This window comes from Ochotona curzoniae, unplaced genomic scaffold, assembly GCF_017591425.1.
Source record: "Ochotona curzoniae isolate NIBS_2020 unplaced genomic scaffold, NIBS_Ocur_1.0 contig_3819, whole genome shotgun sequence".
Classification (NCBI taxonomy): domain Eukaryota; kingdom Metazoa; phylum Chordata; class Mammalia; order Lagomorpha; family Ochotonidae; genus Ochotona; species Ochotona curzoniae.
The window spans coordinates 46629048-46653964 of record NW_024466004.1 but is presented as its reverse complement, the minus strand read 5'-3'; the positions used below and the strand labels follow the sequence as shown (position 1 = coordinate 46653964).

The 24917-nt window shown below is 41.1% G+C and overlaps 1 protein-coding gene across 1 annotated transcript; it reads left to right on the top strand.

The window, feature by feature from the left end:
• The first annotated feature begins 9703 nt into the window (after nt 1–9703).
• NDUFAF4 (NADH:ubiquinone oxidoreductase complex assembly factor 4) lies at nt 9704–18966 on the top strand. Its single transcript, XM_040983792.1, has 3 exons — nt 9704–9901; nt 10598–10701; nt 17411–18966. Exons 1-3 carry the CDS (start codon nt 9766–9768, stop codon nt 17696–17698), a joined length of 528 nt encoding a protein of 175 aa, XP_040839726.1. The 5' UTR covers nt 9704–9765; the 3' UTR covers nt 17699–18966.
• The last annotated feature ends 5951 nt before the right edge of the window (nt 18967–24917 follow it).

Below are 24917 nucleotides of genomic sequence, written 5' to 3'. Positions count from 1 at the left end.
AATATGTTGCTCCATTCTCTTCTGGCATGTAGAGTTTCCTGTGAGTGGTCTCCTAGAGACAAATGGAGACAGAAGCTCACAAATGAGGACATTATCAGGATAAAATGGCCCTTTTGCCTGCAAGGGTGTTGACTAACAGCAATCAGGAAACCACTCCAGTAAGTCAAAAGGCATGGTCAATTCATATACCTCCTAGAGTATCCTGTATCATTTAAAAAATTAATTATTATTTTATTTTAATAATCTTTACATAATTGATTAGGGTACAAAGGGTCAAGGACTACAAGAAAGTGGATAAGACCATTGTTTCGATTCTGTCTCTGTATCTAGGGTAAGAGGAGAGATAAAAGGAAAAATCCCACACAGCCTCCCATCCATCCCAAGGTCCGTGACGTGGGGCATGCTCCAAGGGTCCTGCTCCAGTGGTTTTGAGAGTTTAACAGTTCTGAATTGCTGCCAGTCCCACCATTCCAAGTATGATGAAATATCTCCAGAATCTACTAACTGACATAATTCACCTTAGAGCCTCTGGTTGCCCAGATTTCCATTGCCAACACTTGGCTGGGGTGGATGATTGATTGTTCTGTCCTCCATCCTCTGTTGTGGTACTAGGTATCATCTGCAGGTTCCTATGGTCTACCATATCCTCCATGTGCATTTGGATATGCTGTCCACTGCTCTGTCTGAACCTCAAGGGAGGCTCAGCTTTGACCCATGCACTCCATGGTCAGATCATGGAACCTGCACTTCTCTTCATGGTTTGGGTTTTGAGTTCAGCAGTTCAGTTGGAGGTATCCTTATCCTATATCATTTTTAAACATATCTGTAACATGGGTACAATACTAAAAAATGTTGCAATATGGTATTAATGAAATCATATACCTTAAAATAAATTTCAAGCTATACAGTAATAATCAACCTAATGTATTATTAAAATATGTTGTAAAATTAATATTTGTGACATGTAAGATAGCAATAGTTAATAACTTTTTAAACATTGCACACTGGGCCCTGCGTTCTCAAATGGGTGCTGCCTCATAACAACCCCATGAGGTAAGATATATTGTTCTTTCCATGTAGATGAGCAAACTGAGCACCAGAAATTTGATTGAATTTACCACAAAATCATCCAATTAGGAAGTAAACGAATCAAAATGTACATGCAGATTGCTCTGGTGCCACAACTTGTAGTAATCCTGATATACCATGGCTATTAAGGAAAGAGAGAAACAGTCACAGACAGAAAGGGTGAGACCTGAAGACAGGCAGGCAGGTGGATATCATTTTATAAATTTTCCTGTTCACTTACTTTGATGTTGTACACTTTTGGATGCTTTTTTCCTGGATGCATAATAGTTTTGTGTCCATCATCAAGGCAATTTTTGGCCATTATATTTTCTAACTGATGCACATAATAGTTGGCTACTCAGACACTTCATTAAATTCATTTATTGGATAAAATAGTCCTTTGAATGATTTATATTTGCTAGGAAGGCAGGGGTATTAATTTTGCAAAGGAATAATATAACATTTATGACGGTTCATTCCTTTTCTTTTTTCCTTATTAGCTAGGACCTCTAAAATGTTGAATAAGTCCAACATTAGACAGCCCTGACTTAATTTGGCCTGTTGCTAACACTTCTCCACTCAATATATTTGCTGCAATTTTCTGATATGTATCCTTTATCAAGTAAAGAAATTTCCCTCTATTCCTTACCAGCTACATTTACTGTCAGCGATGAATATTGAATTTAATGAAAACGTGTAGAAAATAAATTGAATCGATTATATAGCATTGACTGGGCTATGTAAATATTTACAGTTCGAGATAATCTTACAGGCTCCTGTGGTTGCTGACAAAATTTCTTGCCTTGTGGTTATAGAGTTGAAATACTTGCTCTAGCTGGCCACCACCTCGGGGCTCCTCTCACCTCTAAAAGCTGCTGGAGTTCTTTGACAAATGGTGGCCTTACAGTCTGTCAAAGATCTTCATACAACATGGCCAGTCTTCTTCAAGTCCAACCGGAAGATTTGCCACTTTTTTCTTCTAAGAGACAGGCTTACATAACATGATCATTTCATTCCATTCAATGTTTTGGCCCTTCTCCATTTTAGTCTTTGTTGTTTAATGCCTTCTCAGTTTTTACAAGTTTCTCTGTATTATTTTTTATCATATAGAAGGTATTTTATATCTGTGTTTATTCTTACAGATATTATTGAACTTTTAAGAGGTTTTTTGGAAATGCTGATTTTTTTTTTTATTAATTACATTGCATTATGTGACACAGTTTCATAGGCTCTGGGATTCTCCCCAACCCTCCCCTCCCCCCATGGTGGATTACTCTACCTTGGTGCAGTATTAAAGATCAAATTCAGTTGAGAGTCTTTCATTGCAAGCATCTACCAAGCAAAGAGTCCAGCATCTAATTGTCCAGATACATTCAACGGTTTCTTGGGGAGATCATCTCTGGTCTGGAGGTAGAGCTGGCAGAGTATCATCCTGGTCAATTAAAAGCCCTACTTAACATCAACGACAATTTACAACATTATGGAATTAATTGTCATGGTATTGAGTAGCCAATAAATTATAAGATGCAAGTTCTTAACCACATCCTGTGACTACTTCATTGACATTTTGATTTTAGTTTATGTACAACTAGCTTCTATACACCTTAAAATGTCTATAGGGTACTATTCAGCTGTCTTGTGTCTATCCTCATTTTAGTATTTAGCAGTCCATAGCATTGAAGCATAATTCTACTGAACCTGGCAGATTTTGGGATAGTCTAAACTGGCTTATAACTCTAGCAAGGCATATGTCAACAGTTGATGTATAGAACTATTTTAGGAGGGGTGTGCAGAGAAATTTTCCATTCCCCAGTGAGGAGTCTCTAATCTCTGTGTCCTACCTAGTAAGGTATATGTGAATCCACGCTGACCGTTGGAAATGCATTTACAAAAAGGAGAGACTGAGAGAAACATCTTCTCTCTGCTGTTTTACTCTGCAAGTGGCTGCAATGGCTGGAGCTGAGCTGCTCCAAAGCCAGGAGCTAGGAGCCTCCTCTGGGTCTCCACTCTGTTACAGGGTTCCAAGTCTTTGGGCCATCCTGTACTGCTCTCCGACATCACAAGCAGAGAGCTGGATGGGGAGTTGAGCAGCCGGGATATGAACCAGTGCCCACATGGGATCCTGGCACTTGGAGGTGGAGGATTAGCCGCTTGACCCGCCACGTCAGGCCCAGATTTATTGGATTTTTTTTTTTATCATCTAAGGACCAGCCGCTTTTGCTTGCTTTCTGTGTAATACTTAATTTTTATCTCATCTGCAGTCTTTTTCGTGTTTTTGTATTTGTTATTTTTTTCTTGTTTTTGACTTAAGAGCTTACAAGTGCATTTGCTTTGAATATTTCTAGTTTTCTAACAAATACATTTATCAATATCCACAAACACACACTTTCTTTATTAAGTATTTACTTTAATGTTGTTCATTTTAGAATGGGGTGAGATGCTGTTTGGCAAAGTGGTTAAGTTCCCCTTGAGGTGCTCACATGTTGAACATTCTGGGAACAAGTATCCACTCATCTTCCAATTCGACCTTCCTGCTATTGAACTCTCTGGAAGGCAACAGGTGATGGTTCATACAGTAGGGTCTCTGCCTCTTATGTGGGAGACCCAGAGTGACTTCTGGGCTCAAGCTGTTTTGAGCATTTGGGAGAGAACCAGTCGGGGAGGGGGAGAGATGTCAATCTATCTATTCTTATCTGCCTTTCAAATAAATAAAAGTAAATAATTTTTTTAAAAAAAACCTAGATTTTAAAATCAAATTGCAAAAGAAGCTACATGGAGAGAAATGTGAATGCTCCATTCTGCCTCCAGCTCCTCCCCTCTCTTCCCCTTCCCTTTTCTCCCCTCTTCCAACCACTATTTTCCTTTCCTCTCTTCCCCTCTCCTCTTCTCTCCTTTCTCTCCTCTATCTTCTCTCCTTCCCCATCTCTCTTTTATCTCTTTCTCTGTCTGCAGTAGCTGTTGCCCCTACTCTTTCTTTTCAGAAAGTGGTGTGCTTCCATGTCTAAGATTCTAGGGGACTGATAAACCCTTCCACATACGTCTTGTCTTTCCAAGGAGTGACCAGTTTCTAAAAATGAATATAGGCAGAGAAGTGGAGGACATTTCCAGTGCAAATTTAGAAAGCAATGAGTGGGTACTTATGAAATTCTATGTTAAGAGGGAAATAATAAGAAGGGAAGAAGAGTGAGGCAAGAAAGGTGATAGACTTCTGGTGTCTTTACTATTCCATAATTAGCAAAATTAGTCATGCTGCCTTAAATGCAAAGACAATTCATACTCTTGCTCACTGAGTCTTCTCGCAGAAACACATGCTCCAGAGGAAGTGAGAGATTGGGAGTCAAAGAACTGTCTGTTTGTAAAATGCACAAAGCTGGTGAAGGGGTAGCAAATTTACTAGTGGTTTACGGTGGCTGCCCAGCAAACCCGTAGAGTAAAAGTAGTACTACCCAAGTCAGATTCCTTCAATAATTAGGTAATTTCAATGGAATATAAGTAACATGTAGCTGAATGAAAAACACAGGGCATTCTCTCCATCGTTTTCACTGTGATGTATATACAATGGTCCTTGTGACAGGCTTGTGGCATGGTGAGTTAAATCACTTCTAAGGATACTCATGTTCTATATCAGAGTGCTGATTTGAGTCCCAGCTACTCTACTTCCAACCCAGATTCTGGCTAATGGATACAGGAATGCAGCAGATGATTACCGAAATGCTTAAGTCTCTTCCACCCACATGGGAGACCTGGATGGAGTTCCTGGCAGCAGGCTTTGGCCTGGCCTAGCCCTGGCTGCTGCTGGCATTTGGAGGATTGAACCAACTGGATGGAAAATATCTGACTTTCTTTATCTCTCTGTCTCCCGGTCATTCTTCCTTTCAAATAAATAAACAAGTAAATCTTTAATAAAAAGAACATTGGCCCACTTCCATTCCTTCAGTCCCTAAAGATGTGAGCAGGTGGCCTTATACAACAAAAGGTACTTTGCAGATTCAAAAGCCTTTAAGAATATCAAGATGGAACAAGTATCCACATAAATCCAATCTACCTGTAAGAGCGTTACAAGAGGAAGACAAGGCAGGAGAGTCATAGGGAAAGAAATGCGACAAGACAGTAACGTGATTGTGGTCAGCTGAGAAGCTCACAAAGTTGTTAGGAGCGTGAAAAAGGTAAAGAGGAACCTGAGAGATTATGGGAGAAAAACCATGGGGCTGACATCTTCATTTCATCTCCATCAACCCATTTTGGACTTCTGACCTCCACAATTGTAAGACAATAGATTGTTTTAAGTCATTCCTTTGTGGTTATTTCCTAGTAACCATACAAACTAATACAGAGATAAAAGTCATGACAGCACACAGGACAGGCTCTGGGTGCACTGCTAGTTGACAACCCCAGTCTACGAGATCCAGTGTTTTTTAGTAGGAATACTGCACTTGCACAAAGTCTAGGTGATTTTGATTTGCACAACATCCAGACAATTTTGGTTTGAGTACCCCTCATTGTTCTAGATTTCACAAATGTACAATCCTGCACTATTACACAGCTGGCCAAGCCTGGGCACCTGCTACGTTATTTGAGTAGCACTTGGAATTTGCTGGCTCCTGAGCTGCAGTCCAGGCCTTTGGAGAAATTCTCTCTGCCTGAATGCAAAACATTAAAATTAAGCTTAGGCTTTCTTCTACCAATCTGCTGTGCTGGTAGGGCTTTGGTCTCCAAAACCTCTTGGGACTACCCTGAGTCACCTGTCACTTGGATTTAGTCGCTAGTCCTTTGGAAAATACAGCATGCTGTTGAAATATGTTCACAGGAAAGAACAATGGTAATCGTGTGGCTAGAGAAAGACTGAGAAGGTAGAGTTGAAGGGAAGGCAGGAGGAAATTGGGTAGGGACTATTTCTCCTGGCAAACTCAGGCAAATGTTATTGACGTTTTATGCCCCTGAGCTAATAATTCTCACTCATATTTCAACCTTGACGAGCTTCACAGTGCTACTGTTCGTAGAGTGCATGCCAACTAGAAAATGAAAGACTCAAATTTAGAATAGCAGGCTTTCAATGAGATGCTTGAAATACATGGATCTTCCTTTAATTTCAGATACTTTTTTCATTTTCTTCACCTGTATCACAACGTTTCACAGTACCTATGGTCTTTTTCAAATTTATCCCAGATCCTCTGGACAGTGGAACATAATACAAATATTTGCCTTATTTTATGGTAAGCACTGTATTGGAGATGCATATTTTTGCTCTGTATAAAATCCCTCAGATAAAACTTATGATCCCAGTTTTATAAAAATTTTTGGTTTTATTTGAAAGGCAAAGCTACAGAGTGAGAGAAATAAAGAGAGAGAAGTCTTCCATTTTGCATCTAGGGCCATGCCATTTTGATGTCAGGAATCCAGAGCTTATTTTTCAGGTTTCCCATGTGAGTGCAGAGGCCCAGACAGTTGGGTCATCTTCTATTGCTTTCTTAGCCATTAGCAGGGATCTGAATCTGAAGTGGAACAGCCAGGACTCCAGCAGGTGCTCATATGGGATGTCAACATTGCAGGCAGAGGCTTAACTTGCTGTGCCATAGCACTGGCCCCAGTGATGATTCCCAGCTTCAACATGAAGAATGGGGCTTCATCCAGATGTAATAACTTGCACAGAGATTCCCATTTGGCTTTAGGGTCGGTGTTTAGGCAGAGAGAACTCATCTCGGGCCAAGACTCCAGCTCAGAAGATCTTTGATTAATCTGACATTCTGACTGTGTACTAGCACTGGTCAGCATGTTGGATACAACACTGAATAAAACAGACAAAAATTCATGTACTCAAGGAATTTACACTCTAGTGTGTTGATATTTAGACACACACAGCAATTATATCATGCTTCTCAGACAGACCTTAATTCTGAGCAGCAATTTTCTTATATCTTCCTTTGATTTTAGCCCTGACCACCAGCCTCAGGGACACCCAGAAATTTAGTCTTTCTGTGAACTGAATTTCTATGTTTTGACAAGAAGAGCTGGACCTATGCCTCTATGGTTTGGGTGGTTTTTCTGAGATGAGTCCCTAAGTGGCAGCTAATTGTGCTTTTCCAGGGGAGTATGTCTTCTTCAGCAGCCCTGGACAGGACCCGGCAAAGCAGCTGGTCCACATTGCATAGTACTTAAGCCCAAATTCTAACTGAACAGGGTAATCTAAGATATTCTTTCACATCAGGCCTGGTACAATGGCTCAAGTGGCTAATCCTTCACCTTCAAGTGCCACTGGGATCCCATATAGGCACGAGTTCATGTCCTGGCTGCTCACTTCCCATTTAGCTCCTTGCTTGTAGCCTGGGAAAACAGTGGAGAATGATCCACAGCTTTGGGACCCTGCACTCCCAGATGGAAGACGCGGAAAAAGCCCCAGATTCTGGCTTTGGATTGGCTCAGTTCTGACCACTGCAGCCATTTAGGAAGTGAATCAGTGAATAAAAAGTTTTTCTGTTTCTCTTTTCTCGGTAAATTTGCCTTTCCAATAAAAATATTTTAAAAACAATTATTTCATGTCATAATTCCCACTATACCAAAACTTCTAACATTATTTTCTCATGCTATCACAAGTTTGGTAGATTTTCCATAAACAATTTCACTTTCAAAATATTTTAACATAGAGTAAGTGTAATCATTACCAAAATTACTGATCTTTATAGATACAATGAAGCAAATAAAAATTTCCTAACATCCAGAGTACTGAAAAGCATTGAATCACAGACTTCAAAAATCCCAAAGATAGAAAACTTGGAGAAGCCTGCCACCTTCAGGATGAGTTCTTAATTAACTTCTTCCGAGCAAATTGACTTTAAGTACACAAACATCAGCCTGGAGAAAATATGTTTCAGGCAGGCCCAGGTTGATAGCTCAACTGGTTAATCCTCCACTTTCTAGCATTGGGATCTCATGTGGGCTTTGGTTCGTATCCCAGTTGCTATGCTTCCCATTAAGCTCCCTGTTTGTGGCCTGGGAAAACAGTGGAAGATGGGCCAAAACCTTGGGATCTGCACCAGCCCTGGATCAGCTCAGCTTGGACCGTTGGAGCCACCTGGAGGGTGAACAGCCAGTGGAGGATCTGTCCCTCTGCTCGTTCTAAATCTGCCTTTTAAATTTTATTATTTATTTATTTATTTTTTATTGGAAAGGCGGATATACAGAGAGGAGAGACAGAGAGGAAGATCTTCCGTCCGATGATTCACTCCCCAAGTGAGCGCAACGGGTCCATACTATGCCGATCCAAAGCCAGGAGCCTCTTCCGGGTCTCCCACGTGGGTGCATGGTCCCAAAGCTTTGGGCCGTCCTCGACTGCTTTCCCAGGCCACAAGCAGGGAGCTGGAAGGGAAGCGGGGCTGCCGGGATTAGAAGTGGTGCCCATATGGGATCCTGGGCGTGCAAGGCGAGGACCTTTAACCACTTGCGCCACTGCGCTGGGCCCTAAATCTGCCTTTTCAATAAAAATAAATCAGTCTTTTAAAATATGTTTCATGATGATCCAGGGTGGAAGTGCTGTTCTTTGCAATACTTTTGCTATGATTAAACACTATCTTTAATAACTACAGCTTTTGTCCCCCTAAAACAAACTTGTCTGTTTCTTCTTTTTGACTATTTTAACTCAATTCTCTTTTATAAATATTCATTTTTTTGTTCATCCATTTGAAAGCAGAGTTATAGAAGGGTAGGTGAGAGCATGCATGTGCAAGTGAATGAGACAGAGAGAATGAATTATCCAAGAATTGTACCGGGATTCTTACATGGTGCATGGGCAGCAGGGGCCCACTGTTGTTCCAGGAATGTTAGCAGGCAGCTGGATCGAAAGTAGAACAGCTGGGACATGTAGTAGGCTCTGATATAGGATGCTCTGACTTAACCTGCTGTGCCGTGATGCCTGCCCTTCACATCAATTCTTGTTCCACTTTAACTTGGTTAAAAACAACCAACCTACCTCATTTCATTAAACTGCTGAGAATACAAAGCAAAGATTTGGCTGCTATAGTCTGTGAGAAGTATTATGACTTCAGAAACAGTGCTACTTGCTTCCTGGTGGGTTTCTTTTCACATGGACTAATCATAATATTTCCATAGAATCTTATATAAATGTAGTGCCACTGGAACATAAATGCAGAGGAAAGGAAGAAGGAAGGAAGGTAAGACAGAAAGAGAGACAGTGAATCTAACACTCATTTTCCCTAACCCTCTACTTTCTTTAAGTTACACAGAGGTATCCCAGACGTACACAGAATGACACAGCCAGAAGAAAAATACTGGAGAGAAATGGAGCTTTGGCACTTAACAGTATGTAGAAATAAATTAGTAACACAAATAAAGGGAAAGACAAGGAAAATACAAAAACAATAATATTAGATCAAATGAATGATGAGAGTGGGATGTGAAATCTAATGGAAAAAGAATATAGTGGCTTGGGAAAGCATCAAGCAAAAAGCCAAGAAAGTGGCAGAGATTATCGGGATCCTCAGGAGCAACGCCCCCTTTGAGAGCGTCCAGCCCGAGACGCGCTTAGGGCCTCCACACCACCAGGGGGCGAACTGCGCACAGGTCACACTGCTTTCCCGGCCCGATCGACTCCGGACGTACGCACGCTCCGCGCGGCCAGAGGTCGCCCCGGCCGGAGTTTGCACCACGCGCGTCCTGAACCTGAGGGCATCATGTCCTGAGGCGATGGGGGCGCAGGTGTTTCGTGCATTCAGGAACTTCAACCTGGAGAACCGAGCCGAAAGAGAAATCAGCAAGATGAAGCCTTCGCCGGCTCCCAGGCACCCGTCCACCCACAGTCTCTTGGGAGAACAGCTGAGACGTGAGTGGCGCGTGGGGACGTTGGGTCCCCGTGTGGGCCGGGCGCTTCCACGCTCGGGGGCCGTGGCCAGGCGGGTCAGGCCGGGACATCGGCGCCATCCTCCCCGCCGCGGCCCGAGGTGGGAGGTCCGGCTCCTGGGACGTCCTCGGGGTCGCGGATGCTGGGCCATCCGAGCAGACCTCTCCGAGCTGACCCCCGCCGGCCCCTCTGACCCGATCTCTCAGAGCTGACCCCCGCCCGCCCGTCCGAGCTGACCTCTCCGAGCTGACCCCCGCCCGCCCCTCTGACCCGATCCCTCAGAGCTGACCCCTCCGAGCCTGACCCCCGCCCGCCCGTCCGAGCTGACCTCTCCGAGCTGACCCCCGCCCGCCCATCCGAGCCTGACCCCCGCCGGCCCCTCTGACCCGATCCCTCAGAGCTGACCCCTCCGAGCCTGACCCCCGCCCGCCCCTCCGAGCTGACCCCTCCGAGCTGACCCCCGCCGGCCCCTCTGACTCAATCCCTCTGAGCTGACCCATCCGAGCTGACCCCCGCCGGTGGCCACTGAGGCTTACCTGGTATTTGCACTTAGATTTAGAAGTTTCCGAACTGCCCCAACATAGTTTATTCAAAAGAAGGACAAATGGCAGTTTCGTGTTGTTGGCTTGGGCCCTGAAGAAATTTTCACTTTTTGAATATTCTGTCCTTTTTCCACAGATCATCCCGAAATTAAGGGAGAAATTGCTAGCAAAAACGACAAGCTGCTTGCCTTACTAAAAGATGTGTATGTTGATTCCAAAGATCCTGTAACTCCCGTGCAGGTAGTGTGCGTTTTTATTTGATAAACTGCTTCTTTTTGAGCTCCAGAGAAATAATGGAGAGAACTGTGCAGTTGAGAGCACAGTGTAGGACTAAGTGCAAGCACAGCCGTGTTGGGGATACCTCCCCTTTGATTGACTGGATAGTTAAAAACCTGTGAGAGTATTAGTGCATACACGCCTTGATTTCACTGATTATTTAAAACGCATGTGGAGGTATCACTTGCATGCCTCTGTGGGAATTGTTTTCATGATATTGCAGAATTTGTAGGATTTGATGAAGCACTTCCAGTTAATTGGATTACAAAAGGGGAACTTGATTTTCTCGAGCTAATACAACTTCAGGTGTATTCGAATTTCAGAAACTTTTTCAGTGTTGGTTTTGAGGTTTGTTAAGTTTTTTTGTTGTTTTAAGGATGCATTCACATGGGATATGTAAATTAGGAAGAGGATTATAGAATACAATGGGAGGGGAATCCCTATAATACCAAATTTGTATAATGTATAAATACATAATTCCATCCAGACAATATGAGATAACTTCAGAAAGTTTGTCGGGGGAAAAATCCACATTTGAGAAGTACTTCATATTTTCCAGGAACCTTTCTTTTTTCCTTAAAGATTTATATTTATTGGAAAGTCAGATTTACAGAGAGGAGAGACAAAGATCTTCTATCCATGGTTTCACTCCCCAAGTGACCACAATAGCCAGAGTTGAGCCAATCCAAAGCCAGGAGACAGGAGCTTCTTCGAGGTTCGGGTGCAGGGTCCCAAGACTTTGGGCTCCTCTGCTGCTCTCCCAGTCCACAAACAGGGAGCTGAATGGGAAGTGGAGCAGCAGGAAACGAACCAGCACCCATATGGGGTCCTGCTTTATGCAAGGTGAGGACTTCAGCCGCTAGGCTACCACACCATGCCTTCCAGGAACCTATCAAAGCCCCCTGTAATATATTTGTGTGTTAAAGATTTATGTGTTTATTTGAAAGGCAAAGTTTGAGGAAAGGGCAGGAAGTGGCTTGTCCGCTAGTGTACTCTCCAAATGAGCCCAGTGGTCAAGGGCTGCACTAGGCTGAAGCCAGGAGCCTGAAGCTTCATCTGGGTTTCCCATATTTGTGACAGAGTCAGAGTGGTTGGGCCATGCTCTGCAGCTTTCCCCAGCATGTAACAGGGCGAAGGGTCAGAAATGAGGCAACTGGAACCTGGACTCATGTGGGATGCTGGCCTTTCCGTCAGCAGTTTGGCCTGCGCAGTATCAGCCTGATGTCCCTCTCATGTGTGAATCCGAAGTGCTGATTACAGGGCTTTTTTTCTAGTGCAAAATAAAACAGATGTAGTTGTTCACACAGGAACACAGGCCTTAATTAGCAACTGTGCAGCTAGACTTCTGGGTACATAATTGCTGACTAAGTATAGGCATGGTACATTGTAATAGAGGGATGTATCTGATATTGGAGAATTAAGGATGGTTTCAGGGAAAATGGCTTTTTTTTAAAAACGATTCTATTTTATGGCTTTTCTCTAATTTTTTTTTTAAGACTTTGTTTATTTGAAAGTTACAGATAGAGCTTCCTACACTGATTTCACTCCCTGATTCATGGCTTCAGTGGTCTGTCTGGGCGACTTCCTCTGGCCATCCTCTGCTGCTTCCCCAGGAACAGTAGCAGGAAGCTGGATCTCAAGTAGAGCAGCGGGGCCTGCAGTCCTCACTGCAGACAACAGGCTAACGCACTGGCCCCTGGAAATGACGTTTACACCTGAAGGAAGCGTTGAAAACTAACTGAGTGAGTTTGTAGTTGCAGATGTAGGAAGAATTTAAAGGACAAGAAAGTACTCACAACTACTTACAGATTGGTTTTTTTTTTTAAAGATTTATTTTTATTATTTTTTTTATTGGAAAGGCGGATATACAGAGAGGAGAGACAGAGAGGAAGATCTTCCGTCCGATGATTCACTCCTCAAGTGAGCGCAATGGCCGATGCTATGCTGATCCGAAGCCAGGAGCCTCTTCCGGATCTCCCACGTGGGTGCAGGGTCCCAAAGCTTTGGCCCATCCTTGACTGCTTTCCCTGGGCCACAGGCAGGGAGCTGGATGGGAAGCGGGGCTGCTGGGATTAGAACCGGCGCCCATATGGGATCCTGGGCGTGCAAGGTGAGGACCTTAACCATTGCGCCACCGCGCTGGGCCCAGGTTTTTGTTTTTTTCCATTTTAAAATTCTCTGGTACGTTTTGCTGGATAGGCAGCTGACTGCACAGACAGGTGTTAATGCAGTTTTCATAAAAGAAAAATAAAATTTGTATTTGCTTATAGAAGAGAGTATAGAATCAGTACTAGATATTCATATTAAAAAGATAAAAGGGGCCCGGTGCAGTGGCGCAAGTGGTTAAAGGTCCTCACCTTGCACGCCCGGGATCCCATATGAGCGCCAGTTCTATCCCGGCGGCCCCACTTCCCTTCCAGCTCCCTGCCTGTGGCCCGGGAAAGCAGTCGAGGACGGCCCAAAGCTTTGGGACCCTGCACCCGCGTGGGAGACCCGGAAGAGGCTCCTGGCTTCGGATTGGCATAGCATTGACCGTTGTGCTCACTTGGGGAGTGAATCATCTGATGGAAGATCTTCCTCTCTGTCTCTCCTCTCTGTATATCCGCCTTTCCAATAAAACATAATAAAAATAAATCTTTAAAAAAAATACGATAAAGGGATTGATATCCACCTTGTTTTTAAACTGGTGTAGAGTAATACTGCCACATTTAAGTCATACTAAATTATACATTTGAAGATGTAAACTTTCATTAAAATTTCATGGGAACCCGGGCGTGCAAGGCGAGGACCTTTAACCACTTGCGCCACCGCGCCGGGCCCGGAGTGAATCATCGGACGGAAGATCTTCCTCTCTGTCTCTCCTCTCTGTATATCCGCCTTTCCAATGAAAAAATAATAAAAATAAATCTTTAAAAAAAAAATTCATGGGAAGCATTAGGTAAAGTCTCAAAAATTGCTTTAGGAAAGTAAAATAAAACTTCTTAATCCTTTTTGTTTTCTTTTGAGTAGTCTATAGTTTTGTTAATGATTTGTGATATCTGTATATTGGCAATAGCATACTTATTTATAACAAATAATGTATTTATTGTCTGACTTTTTGCTTGTTGCTGGTCAAAATCTGTCAGCTTATTTGTCCTTCATGTTACAGGAAGTATGGATCCACTGCAGCGTCATGAAATGTCTATTTTCTTTCAGTCGTTTTATAACTAGTTTGTGTTAAAATATTTATTTGTCATTGAGTATGGTGTTTGCAGTGTAGAAAAGACCTTCTTTGTTTTTTATTTGAGAGTAGGAATTACAGAGGAAGAGAGAAGGGAAAGTGGAGAAGGATGTTCCTTCTGCTGGTTAACTTCCCAAGTGGCCGGAATGGCCAGAGCTGGACTGGTCTCAAGTTGGGAGTCAGGCACTTCTTCGGGGTCTTCCGTAAGGGTGCAGGAGTTCAAGACGTTGAGTCATCCTTCTCTGCTTTCCCAGGCCGTCCTAAGCCATTAGCAGGGAGCTGAGTCAGAAGTGGAGCAGCAGACCCCAACCACAGCCCGATGCGATGCTGGCATTGCAGGAGATTAGCTTACACAGTGCCTGTCCCAGAAGAGACTATAAAAATGTCTTTAAAAATAAATGGCTAAATGAAGAAGTCACAGGATGTAGTAAAGATTTTCCTATCAGCATTTTCCTATCAGCATACTGTTAATCAATACCATGTCAATTAATGCCATAAGGTTGTAAATGGCTGTTGATGTTATGTTTGGGCTTTTAATTGATTGGGATGATAATTTGCTGGCTTTACCTTTGGACCTGAGATGGTCTCACCAAGAAATCGTTGAACCCACTAGGATAAGACGCTAGACTTTATGCTTGGTAAATACTTCCAATGAAAGAACCTCAACTGAATTTGAACTGTGGTAACACAGCAAGGTGGAGAAATCCACCTTGGAGAGAGGTGGGGGGAATCCCAGTGCCCATAACACTGTGTCACATAAAAAAAATGGGAAGAATATAATAGGATGATACATGATAGAAAAAAAATGAATGGCTAGTTTTATATATAATTTATTTGGTAAACTAGACATTTTTTCACTCATTAATGTTATACATACTTGCACAGGTTTGTATTTGGACTCAGCAATTCTACTGTTTTTTCTTTCTGTTTTTTCTCTAAAGCCATGCTGATTTAATTAATAAACCTTTAGAATGGGTCTTGATATATCTTGTTTTGTTTTCAAAATTTGTTTACTTGTTTGAAGGCAGTGTTACAGAGAGAGTGAGTAATGAAAGCAGAGAGAGGTCTTGCACCTGCTGTTTCATTCCCCATGTAGCCACAAAGGCCAGGCTGAAGCCAGGAGACTATATCTCTGTCTGAGTCTACTATATGAATATAAATGGGGCCCAAACATTTGAACTATATACTGGTTTCCTAGGTTTATCAACAGGGGGCTGAATCAAAGGTGAAACAGGACTTGAACCATTGATCAGATAGGATGCCAGCATTGCAAGTGTCGGTTTAACCCATTGAACTACAATGCCAACACCATGTCTTATGCCTTTTATGACCTCTCATTCTTTTCAACATTTTTTTTCACATACTTATTCTTTCCGTATGACTTGAGTATCAGAATCTTCTCATTGTTGAGTCTTTGAGGATGGGGGAAGATTATTATCCTAAGTAGAATCTTTATTTCACCCTGTTTTTTTTTTTTTAACTGTTTTTAGGTAGAATATGAAAAAGTTTGTGACTTTGACAACTGTCCTCCACGCTAAATTATTATATCTTATTTTTCTGCACTGTCTTACCTGTAGGAAATTATCCTTTTTTAATATTTATGCTTAATTTTTTTATTATGTTGTCTGTAACAGCAACATCATTCTTACCTGTTTTCTCCCTTAGCCAGCATGCGTCTGATCTTTCAGCATTGATTATTTAAAAAAAAAAAAGATAGTGGTCTCCAATTAGATGCTTCCGTCCTGTTGGATGCATTTTTCTCCTGAGAGCTTTTTTTTTTTTAAAAAAAAAAAAAAGATTTATTTTACTTTTTCTGATTGGAAAGGCAAAAGACAGATTTACAGAAAGAAAGGTCTTCCATCTGCTCACCCACTCCCCAAGTAGCTGGAGCTGAGCCAATCGAAAGCCAAGAGACAGGATCCAGGAGCTTCTTCCAGGTCTCCTAGATGGATGCAGGGTCCCAGGACTTTGGGCTGTCCTCTGCTGCTTTCCCAGACCACAAACACGGAGCTGGAGGGGAAGTGGAGCAGTGGGATACAAACTGGTACCCATATGGGGTCCTACAGATGCAAAGCAAGGATTTAACCAATAGGCTATTGTGCCAGACTCTCCTGAGAGCTTTTTGATATTTTTTAGTTAAGAAAGGATATTGCATTTTGTCAAATAATATTTTCATTATCAGAAGTTAATTTTAGTGTTTAATTAGAAGGTATGAATAAAGGAGTGTTTGGAATGGAAGGATATGCTTAGGTGTGGGAAAATGAGAGAACTGAGTTTTGAAAAGTGAAGAACTGAGTTGGTATTGTAGGTTGTGGTTGCATCACAGAGGTATGAAGGTGATTGATTACCTCCCTGAAGTAATTTTACATTATTATCACTGCACCTGTTTTTTTTTTTTTTATTGTTGTTAACATTGTATTATGTGATACAGTTTTATAGGCACTGGGGATTCCCCCCACCCCTCCCATACCCCTTCCCCCATGGAGGATTTCTCCACCTTGTTGCATAACCACAGTTCAAGTTCAGTTGAGATTCGTTCCTTGCAAACACATATCTAGCATAAAGTCCAGCGTCTTATTGTCCAGATAAGTTCAGTGGCCTCTTGGGGAGACCTTCTCTAGTCTGAAGATAGGGCTAACAGAGTAAAGATCCGGTCAGTTAAAAGCCCCAACAAAACCTCAGTATCAATATACAACATTATGGAATTAATTGACATAGTATTGGGTAAACAATATGTTAAAAATAATGCAAGTTCCATTCTTCGAAACATCTGGGTTGAGACAGTGTCAATGACAGGTTCAAAAAATAACCAACAACCAAACAAAAATTACAAGTTAAATCAAGGCAAACATGTGGTATCTAACCTTTTGGGATTCGCTCATTTCCCTTAGCATTATAGTTTCCAGTTGGGCCCATTTAGCCACAAAGAACTGCATTTTGTTTTTTTTAATAGCTGAGTAGTATTCCATGGAGTAGATGAACCAAAGCTTTCTTATCCAATCTTCTGTTGATGGGTATTTCGGTTGCTTCCATGTTTTTGCAATTACTGATTGTGCTGCTATGAACATAGGGATGCATTTTGGTTTGTTTTGACAGAACTGTCCCAGGAGGTCAGGCGGGCAGTTTTCCTCATGTGACATCATGTAAAGTTTAGCACTTTGGAGCATTTCAGAATTTTGGGTTTGGGAGACTCCAGCCTGTTTATGAATGTGAATGGAAGGAATGGTATTCATTCAGTTGTTTCTTATAGCTGTATGATTTTCTTGATCATAGTAAATGAAAGGGCAGTGTAGCAAAAGTATAATCAAACTAGCTTATTTTAATGAAAAAATGTACTTTGGTAAAGTATATGGAGTATTTGGAGGTAAATAGTTTGAGAAGCACGATTGTAGCTATCTAATCTTTTCTCTCATTGTGAAAGCCTTAATTTTTTATCTGTTTTTTTGATACTAGGTAAAAGATGCTGAAACTCGTCAAGAACCAAAGGAATTCAGATTGCCAGTAGGCCATCACTTTGATATGATGGATATTAAGAACATTCCTAAAGGCAAAATTTCCATTGTAGAAGCACTGACACTTCTCAATAATCATAAGCTTTATCCAGAGACCTGGACTGCTAAGAAAATAGCACAGGAATACCATTTAGAACTGAACGATGTAAATTCTCTTCTCAAATATTTTGTTACTTTTGAAGTAAAAATCTTTCCTCCTGAAGACAAGAAAGCAATACAATCAAAATGAAGAAAACTGTGAAAGTGCTTTTCCTTTGTGTACTTCCCATCCTCATATATTGTTTGTTTCCTTGTTTTTAGCATATTAAATTATATAAGTTGCCTGGTGTGTAATGCTCCCGACTTGTGAAAGCATACTGTTTATTGAGCTCTGCTGACCTCTCAGTGTTGCTTATGGAATGTATTTTGTTTTGGAATCTATTTTCACTTAGGAGTATTTTCTGAGTGTATGTTGGCATGTCTGATCTACATATCTATACAGTACAAGTCAGAGTTAATTTTAGGTGCATCTTTTTAAACTGGTCATATGGCCTCTTGGGAAATGTCTTGACTCCCTCATTTAACATTTGGAGTTTCACTTTCCAATTTGGGTCACTAATTCCATCTTATTATGGAACATTGAAAGTAAGCCTTCCTGACAATAACATTTTCTTGATAGGGAAACTTGACAGGTAGAATAACAGTATTTTCCAGTAAAAGAGAAGAGACTGATAAAATAACAAAATATGTTTTTATTACTACAGGAAGACAGCAACGGTTTTTGAAATTTTTTTACTTGAGAAAGGGAGAGATTCCCTTTGCTGGCTCATTCCTCAAATGTCCACTTGACCATGCTGGAGCCAGGGGTTGAGAACCACATGCACACTGCTGTTGAGCCATCACCACTGCCTCCCTGCATCTTCACTGGCAGCAAGCTGGAGTCAGGAGCAGGACCCTGAGGTAGAATTCAGTTGCTCCCAAGTGAGGTGAGAGCATCTTAACCATGAGGCTAAATACCTGCACCCAGGTGTTTTGATTTGAAGTGTGAAATAACTGAAATTATAAAAAATAATAACGTTTATAAAATGTTAGCGATTTTCTGCCTTGACAAGTCAAAGCAATAAGTTTAAAAAACTGATTTTCCTCTTTATTTAACACAGAAGTACAAGAAGAATTTAAGGAATAATTAAACCAAGGAACCATGTTAAAAGAATTTGTTGATCAAATATAATCTTATGACAGTTGAGTGAATAAAAATAGCAGGTGGAAGCATAAAATGTGATAATTGAAAACAACCTGGAAAATTGCTTTACCTATTTACACACTTCAGAGTACACACATACGTGTATTAAGTACTTCCCTGTGTGAGTTGCACTTCAAAGTTTTTCACCTGTCTGTGGAATCCAGTAGATTGTGAATCCTCTGAGTCTGAATTTCTGCTATTAAAATGCAAGTAATATTACCCTACTTAAATCTAAAGGTTACTGTAAAGATAAAGAATAAAGGACTCTAAAGGACCAAGTGATATAAGTGTTTCTGTTGTTCAGGATACACTCATATGGAGATGCAGGATCTGATTGTGTAGTTTAATCACATAGCCAAGTCCAGAATTTAGGATTTCAGAAGCTTACCAGTGAGTTTTTCTGTTATGCCAAACAAAAGCATTTCTCCAAAGGGACAGTATATGTGAACTGTGGAAATATTGGTGTTATTTATGCCACCAGGAGAAGCTAGGCATTGCTGTTCCTTTGGAAAAGTGAGGGATACTGAGGAATTTATCATGGAGTTTCATTTTGTGCATATACCTGGAATATATTTGATACAAAAGGGGGTGGGGGGGTTATGATTTATTTTTATTTGAAAGGCAGAATTTACAGGAGGAAAAGGAAAGATGAGAGAGCTCTTCTATCTATTGGTTCATTTCCCCAAATGGCTGCAAGTGCCAGAGACAAGCTGATCTGAAGCCAGGAGCCTCATCCAGGGCTTACACATGTATCCAGAAATTGTCCTCAAGGGTAAACCAGGTAATAAAGACTAGTGTTTTCAACTAGCTACACTGATCTCGGTGTATTTCCTTGCTTACTTATGTTCAGCACACATAGGAGGATAAATAATGTTACCTATTAATGTTAAGTAATAATGTTAAATAATATTCGAAGTGTGGAATCTTTGATTTAAAGCCAGGTAGACTATTTTCAGGGCCTTTGTTGCCTTTCTGTAGGATTGTGAGAAGTGAAACAGCTGGCAGGGAAGTGGAGGCTAGGAGTGCCCAGAGATTCACTTGTTTAAATCCTTAAACGTCTGTAGGAAGGGAAACTCCCAGGTTGTTGGAGTCTGTATTCAAGGGTTTAAAAAATATTTAATGGCCACTGGCAACCAGAACTGTTAATACTGTGTTTCTCAGCTAGGCAGTTGAAGCTAGCACTGGCTGTGAAAGTAGTAGGAGTGGAGGATAAACAGAAGGCTAGGTTGGAGAAGAAGCTTTCCAGTTGATGGAAGGTGGAAGAGGTCTAGGAGGTGAGATTAGGGATTATCAGGGAGGAGGAAGGTGGAAAGTTATAGACTAATCAGAAGAACTGGGATCCAAAGAACTGAGAGAACAAGCTAATTGGGAGAGGCCTTCTGCAGAAAAATGGGTGGATCTGGCAGTTTCACCATAAGTAGCTAGTGCTTACATGTAATTTCATTAGTTGAAATGAAACACAAGGGTGGAAGGGGGCACCAGTTACATAAAGACAAAAGGGCCAAAAGGCACAAACTAGAATATCCTAAACAAACTAGGAGATTTGGTCATCTTAAACGCAAAACACATTATTGCAACTGGATCTAATCCTATTAGCTCCAAGTTGTCAGCACCTTAACATGCCATGTTCACTCAGTAATAATTTCTCCAAAGGGATTTTCTTGTCGCCCAGACTTGGACTTTGCCCTGCTCTAAGTTTGCTCAGTACCCTCAAACACCTATAATATTGAGAAAAGGAAAATGGAGCTCTAGATAATTGGCAGTGTTGAGGAAGCTTTTCTACTCATACTTGTAAAGTAGTCTGATTGTGCTCGAAGATATCTTGTAGGATACAAGTTGACAATATTCAAAAATGACAAATACGAACTATTAAGATGGGCTTTAAATAGCCATCACTCATTGCTTGATACCTGCTGTTTCTTGCTTGACCTGCCAATGACCAATTCATGAATCAGTTAGAGAAAGTACCTACCTAGTAGTATATCTGAACTATATAGGGCTGTATTATTTCTCAGGAGAAATGATGAAATACCAGAAGTAATTACTAAGTCCTAAGTCTTTATAAAAATGTGGAGCTTAAAATTCAGAGCATTTGGGCTACTAATTCTCTAGATGATTCATGTCCCTGCTGCCCACTCTGACTTTGCCACTACCAATATGGACATTATGTAACAACCAAATTTTTTTTTTCAGATGTCTTCCTTCAAGGCCACATTTAGCCTAGTGGCTAGGCACCCAGCGCACAGTACCTGAGTTTGGTTTCTGGCTCCAGCTCCTGTATCCAGATGCCTGTCTGCACGGATGCTGGGAGCAGAAGTGATGGCTTGAGTAACTGAATTCTGCTAAGCATGTGGAGACTTGGACTGAGTTCTGAGCTCCAAACCAGCCCCAAACTAGACTTATCAGTTTGGGGCATTTGGGGGAGATGAGAGCTCTCGATCTCTGAGATAGAACATTTTTTAAAGTCTGCCTTCATTTCAAGTAAAGCATAATACAAGTTATCCAGTAATTTAATTGACCTATCTAACGAAAATCGCTACTTTTATTTTAGAATTACCTATGACTTTAGTTTTTCAATGATGTTTGTTACCAGTGTTTCTGCACAATTTTATTTTTAATTAACTTCAATGTATGTTATAATTCTGTGTATCTTTGGGTTGGTGACTATATAGCAATTTCTTTTCAATTATCCACGTAGGAAAATGCATAAGGGCCCCTATTTATTATTTAAATTATTATTTTAGGAAACTCCTTTGTAAGGTCATAGTTTGTTCAGCTCTGAGTTGCTCTGTTCATTATTATTATTCGTTCTTTATTCAGTCATTTGTATAGTGTCCTTCATGTTTCTGGTGCTGGTCTAAAACTGGAGTGACTGGTTACCTGTATCCTAGAAATGCAAAATGTCATCACCAAAAGCAAGAGTCCCTGCCTTTCCTCTTCCTCTGTTATCTCTTTACTTTTGTAACCGTCGCTAGTGCATCTAGAAGAATAGCAAAAGGCAAGACAGAGGAGTTTTAAAGGTCAGATCTAAGAGATTTGGAAACATCAAGACAGCCCTTTTAATGGTTCCTTGGAATATTTAGGTCGTCATGTTTTAATTTGTTAGAAACTTACTTCTAGGTAGGTCAATGTCTGACCCATTTCTGAATATAGATATAGGATTAGTAACATGATTTTTAAAAACTTGCTCAATTTATTAAACAGAAGAAATATAAGCATTCATGGCTTTTTAAACGAAATGGCTTTTAAAATCATTTTCTCAGGTTAGTAATATTAATATTATTAATTATTCATCATTAATACATGTACCAGATACTTATCTGGAAGCTAGGGCTACAGCAGGGGAGACAAAGTCTCAAGTCTCATGGAATTTATAGTTTTACAGTGCTAAGTGCTCTTCAGTTACCTCTTGCTCCAGAACAAGCTGTGTCAAAGCTTGATAGCTTAACACAACAATTCATTATTGTCTGCCATGATTCTGCAGACTGTTAAATCTCAACTGGGTAATTTTCTCTTGCGATTTCTCATGTAGTTGTTAAGGTTGGGGTCAACTGAAGGCTCAGAGTGAACATCAAGGATGCCCTCCTCATGGTATACCAGCTGGATTCTGTTTGTTGGCCGAATTCAGCCACAGTTGAGGATGAGAGTAGCTGTAGGCAAGCTGTCCATGTGGTGTAGATTTCCTGCAGCATGATGGTCAGAGCCCCACAAACACTGCAAGCAGCTGCTGTCAGCTTCTTCTTCTTCTTCTTCTTTTTTTTTTTAGATTTATTTATTTTTATTGGAAAGGGTGACATACAGAAAGGAGCAGAGACAGAGAGGAAGATCTTCCATCCAATGGTTCACTTCCCAAGCAGCCGCAATGGCTGGAGCTGAGCCAATCCGAAGCCAGGAGCCAGGAGCTCTTCCAGGTCTCCCACACAGGTGCAGGGTCCCAAGGCTTTGGGCCATTCTCAACTGCTTTCCCAGGCCACAAGCAGGGGGCTGGATGGGAAGCAGGGCTGCCGGGATTAGAACCGGCGACCATATGGGATCCTGGTGCAAGGCGAGGACTTTAATCACTGTGCTATTGCACCAGGTCCTGCTGTCAGCTTCTTAAGGCTTGAGCTCATGGAGAGGCAGTCAAGAGCCTGCCTTGGTTCAAGGGTTGGAAACACAGCTCACAGTGCTCCATGGGAGAAGTGTCAGAATGTGTGGCTCTTAGCCCTTTGAAGTTCATTGCATCAGGAGATGCTTGGTGTTAATTCATCTCATTTTGAAAATGTTAACTTTGATAGGTTGATTACTTTGATATCTGTCAGAATTTCACTGTAAAATTACTGTTTTTCACCTTGTGGTTACTGTTTAGGAGAAGTTCTGGAAATGTATATACAAATAGTATATACAAATGTACAACTATATTTCAAAATGAAGCATTATGTGTATTTCAGTATATTGTTTTAATACTGCAATAAAAATTTCTAAATGAAATAAAATTCTCTACTTTCTTCATACCTTGACTTATTGTGCTTGCTTTGTTTGTTTTAATGCTAATTACAAAGATGGCAAAACTGAGATTACTCTGTTTGCTGATTCAATTCCCACACCTTGCTTCCTGCCTCAACAGTGAGTCTATAGTACTTTGTATTTCTACTGATTCAAACCTCTTTTTTAAAAAAACAAAATGTGAAAATACCACTCCCTTATTTTAACTCTCCCTGTTATTCTAGAATAAATCCAAGTTTGTTAAGTTATAAGAAGTTGCTTGGGGCCATTGTGATGGGGCAGCAAGCTAACCCTCTCCTCATGGCACTAGCATCCCATATGGATGCAGATTCTAGTCCTGGCTGGTCCACCTCTGATCCAGGCCCTGCTGATACGCTTTGGAAAGCAGCAGAGCATGGCCCAAGTTCTTGGCCCCATGTGCCCGCATGGGAAACCCAGAGGAAGCTCCTGACTCCCAGCACTGGGTATGGCAGCCATTTGGGAAGTGAACTGGTGAATGGAAAATCTCTCTGTCTCTGCCCCCTCTCTCACTTGGACTTTCAAGTAAATAAATGTATATTTTTAAAAATTGTAAGAAGTTCCTTGCCTGCTTAATCTTGAAACTTTCTCAATGAGAACGTCAGCTTTCCCAGCCAAGTATCCTATTGGAGATCAGTACATAGCTATACACTAAATGCAAAGTAACACTTCAGAGATTTATTGAGTGGTAGTTTAGTTCATTTCTAGTTTTTGCATGTTACAAAGTACTAATTGGGTGCAGAGCTCTAAATTAGGTACTGAGATAAGAATTGGAATAAAAAGTTAACCATAGGCCTTGCTCACTAATTGGGGCAAAGATAGTATAAAAATTAACTCACTACTAAGGAATATTTAATAGGTATCCTAAAAAAAGAATACAATGCAATGTAGATTTGGTGTGGGAGGGGAGATGACAGCTCTCTTGAACAGAAATTATTTGCCTTAATTTGTTGTTATCCCAAGGAGAATAAAGCTGCCATTTAAGGGAAAAGCCATATAAAAGTAATTAGCTCACTGAAGAATTCAAGTCCCCAGCCAACCTATTCCCTTTGTGTGGATGGTGTATTTGGCTAACTGCAAGCAGAAGGGTGCTCACTTCCTGTGAACACACTCATCTCTTTAGAGAGGCTATTGTAAGCATTTGCTTTTGTGTAGTTTTTATTTTCCTGTGTGGGTAAATGTTGGCTTTTTTTTTCTCCTTGCTGAGCATTGATGCAGCTGTTTAGAACTGAGACTCCACTGAGATGCTTACTGCTCACTAGGGGGCTTTTGTGTAGAGCCTGCTCTCCTCAAAGAGCTCTTCTGAGTGTTTAGGGGGAAGGTATGACCTCCGGGGAAGTGTCAGAGCATTACATCTCATTAGAGACCTAAGGTCCCTTTTACACCTGGCATTTATTTCTAGTTATTTCTTTATGTAAAATTTTTTGTTTCTACAGCTGCTGCAGCTTGAGAAAGCAAACAAAACAACAAAAAACACAAGCAACAACAAAAACAGTTCTGGGAGGAGGTTGGAAATCCAAGTGAGAGATTGAGGTTTGGCAGTGTTGGCTTCTTCTGAGGCCTCCCTCGATGGTCTTCTGCCTTTGTCTTCATGTGGGTTTTCCTTCCTTTGCTTGCCTTTTTTTTTTTTTTAAGTGTGTGACTGTTGCAGGGAGGTATGACAATTGAGCACATGTCAGATTTTAGCTTCGTGCAATCATCTTTTGAGGACATAATGTGATCT

What these genes read in the sequence shown, in the direction of transcription:
- NDUFAF4 (XM_040983792.1), top strand. Translation starts at nt 9,766, where the DNA reads ATGGGGGCGCAGGTGTTTCGTGCATTCAGGAACTTCAACCTGGAGAAC. An exon ending in CTTGGGAGAACAGCTGAGAC is followed by an intron (nt 9,902 to 10,597) that starts GTGAGTGGCGCG and finishes CTTTTTCCACAG; the next exon opens with ATCATCCCGAAATTAAGGGA. An exon ending in ATCCTGTAACTCCCGTGCAG is followed by an intron (nt 10,702 to 17,410) that starts GTAGTGTGCGTT and finishes TTTTGATACTAG; the next exon opens with GTAAAAGATGCTGAAACTCG.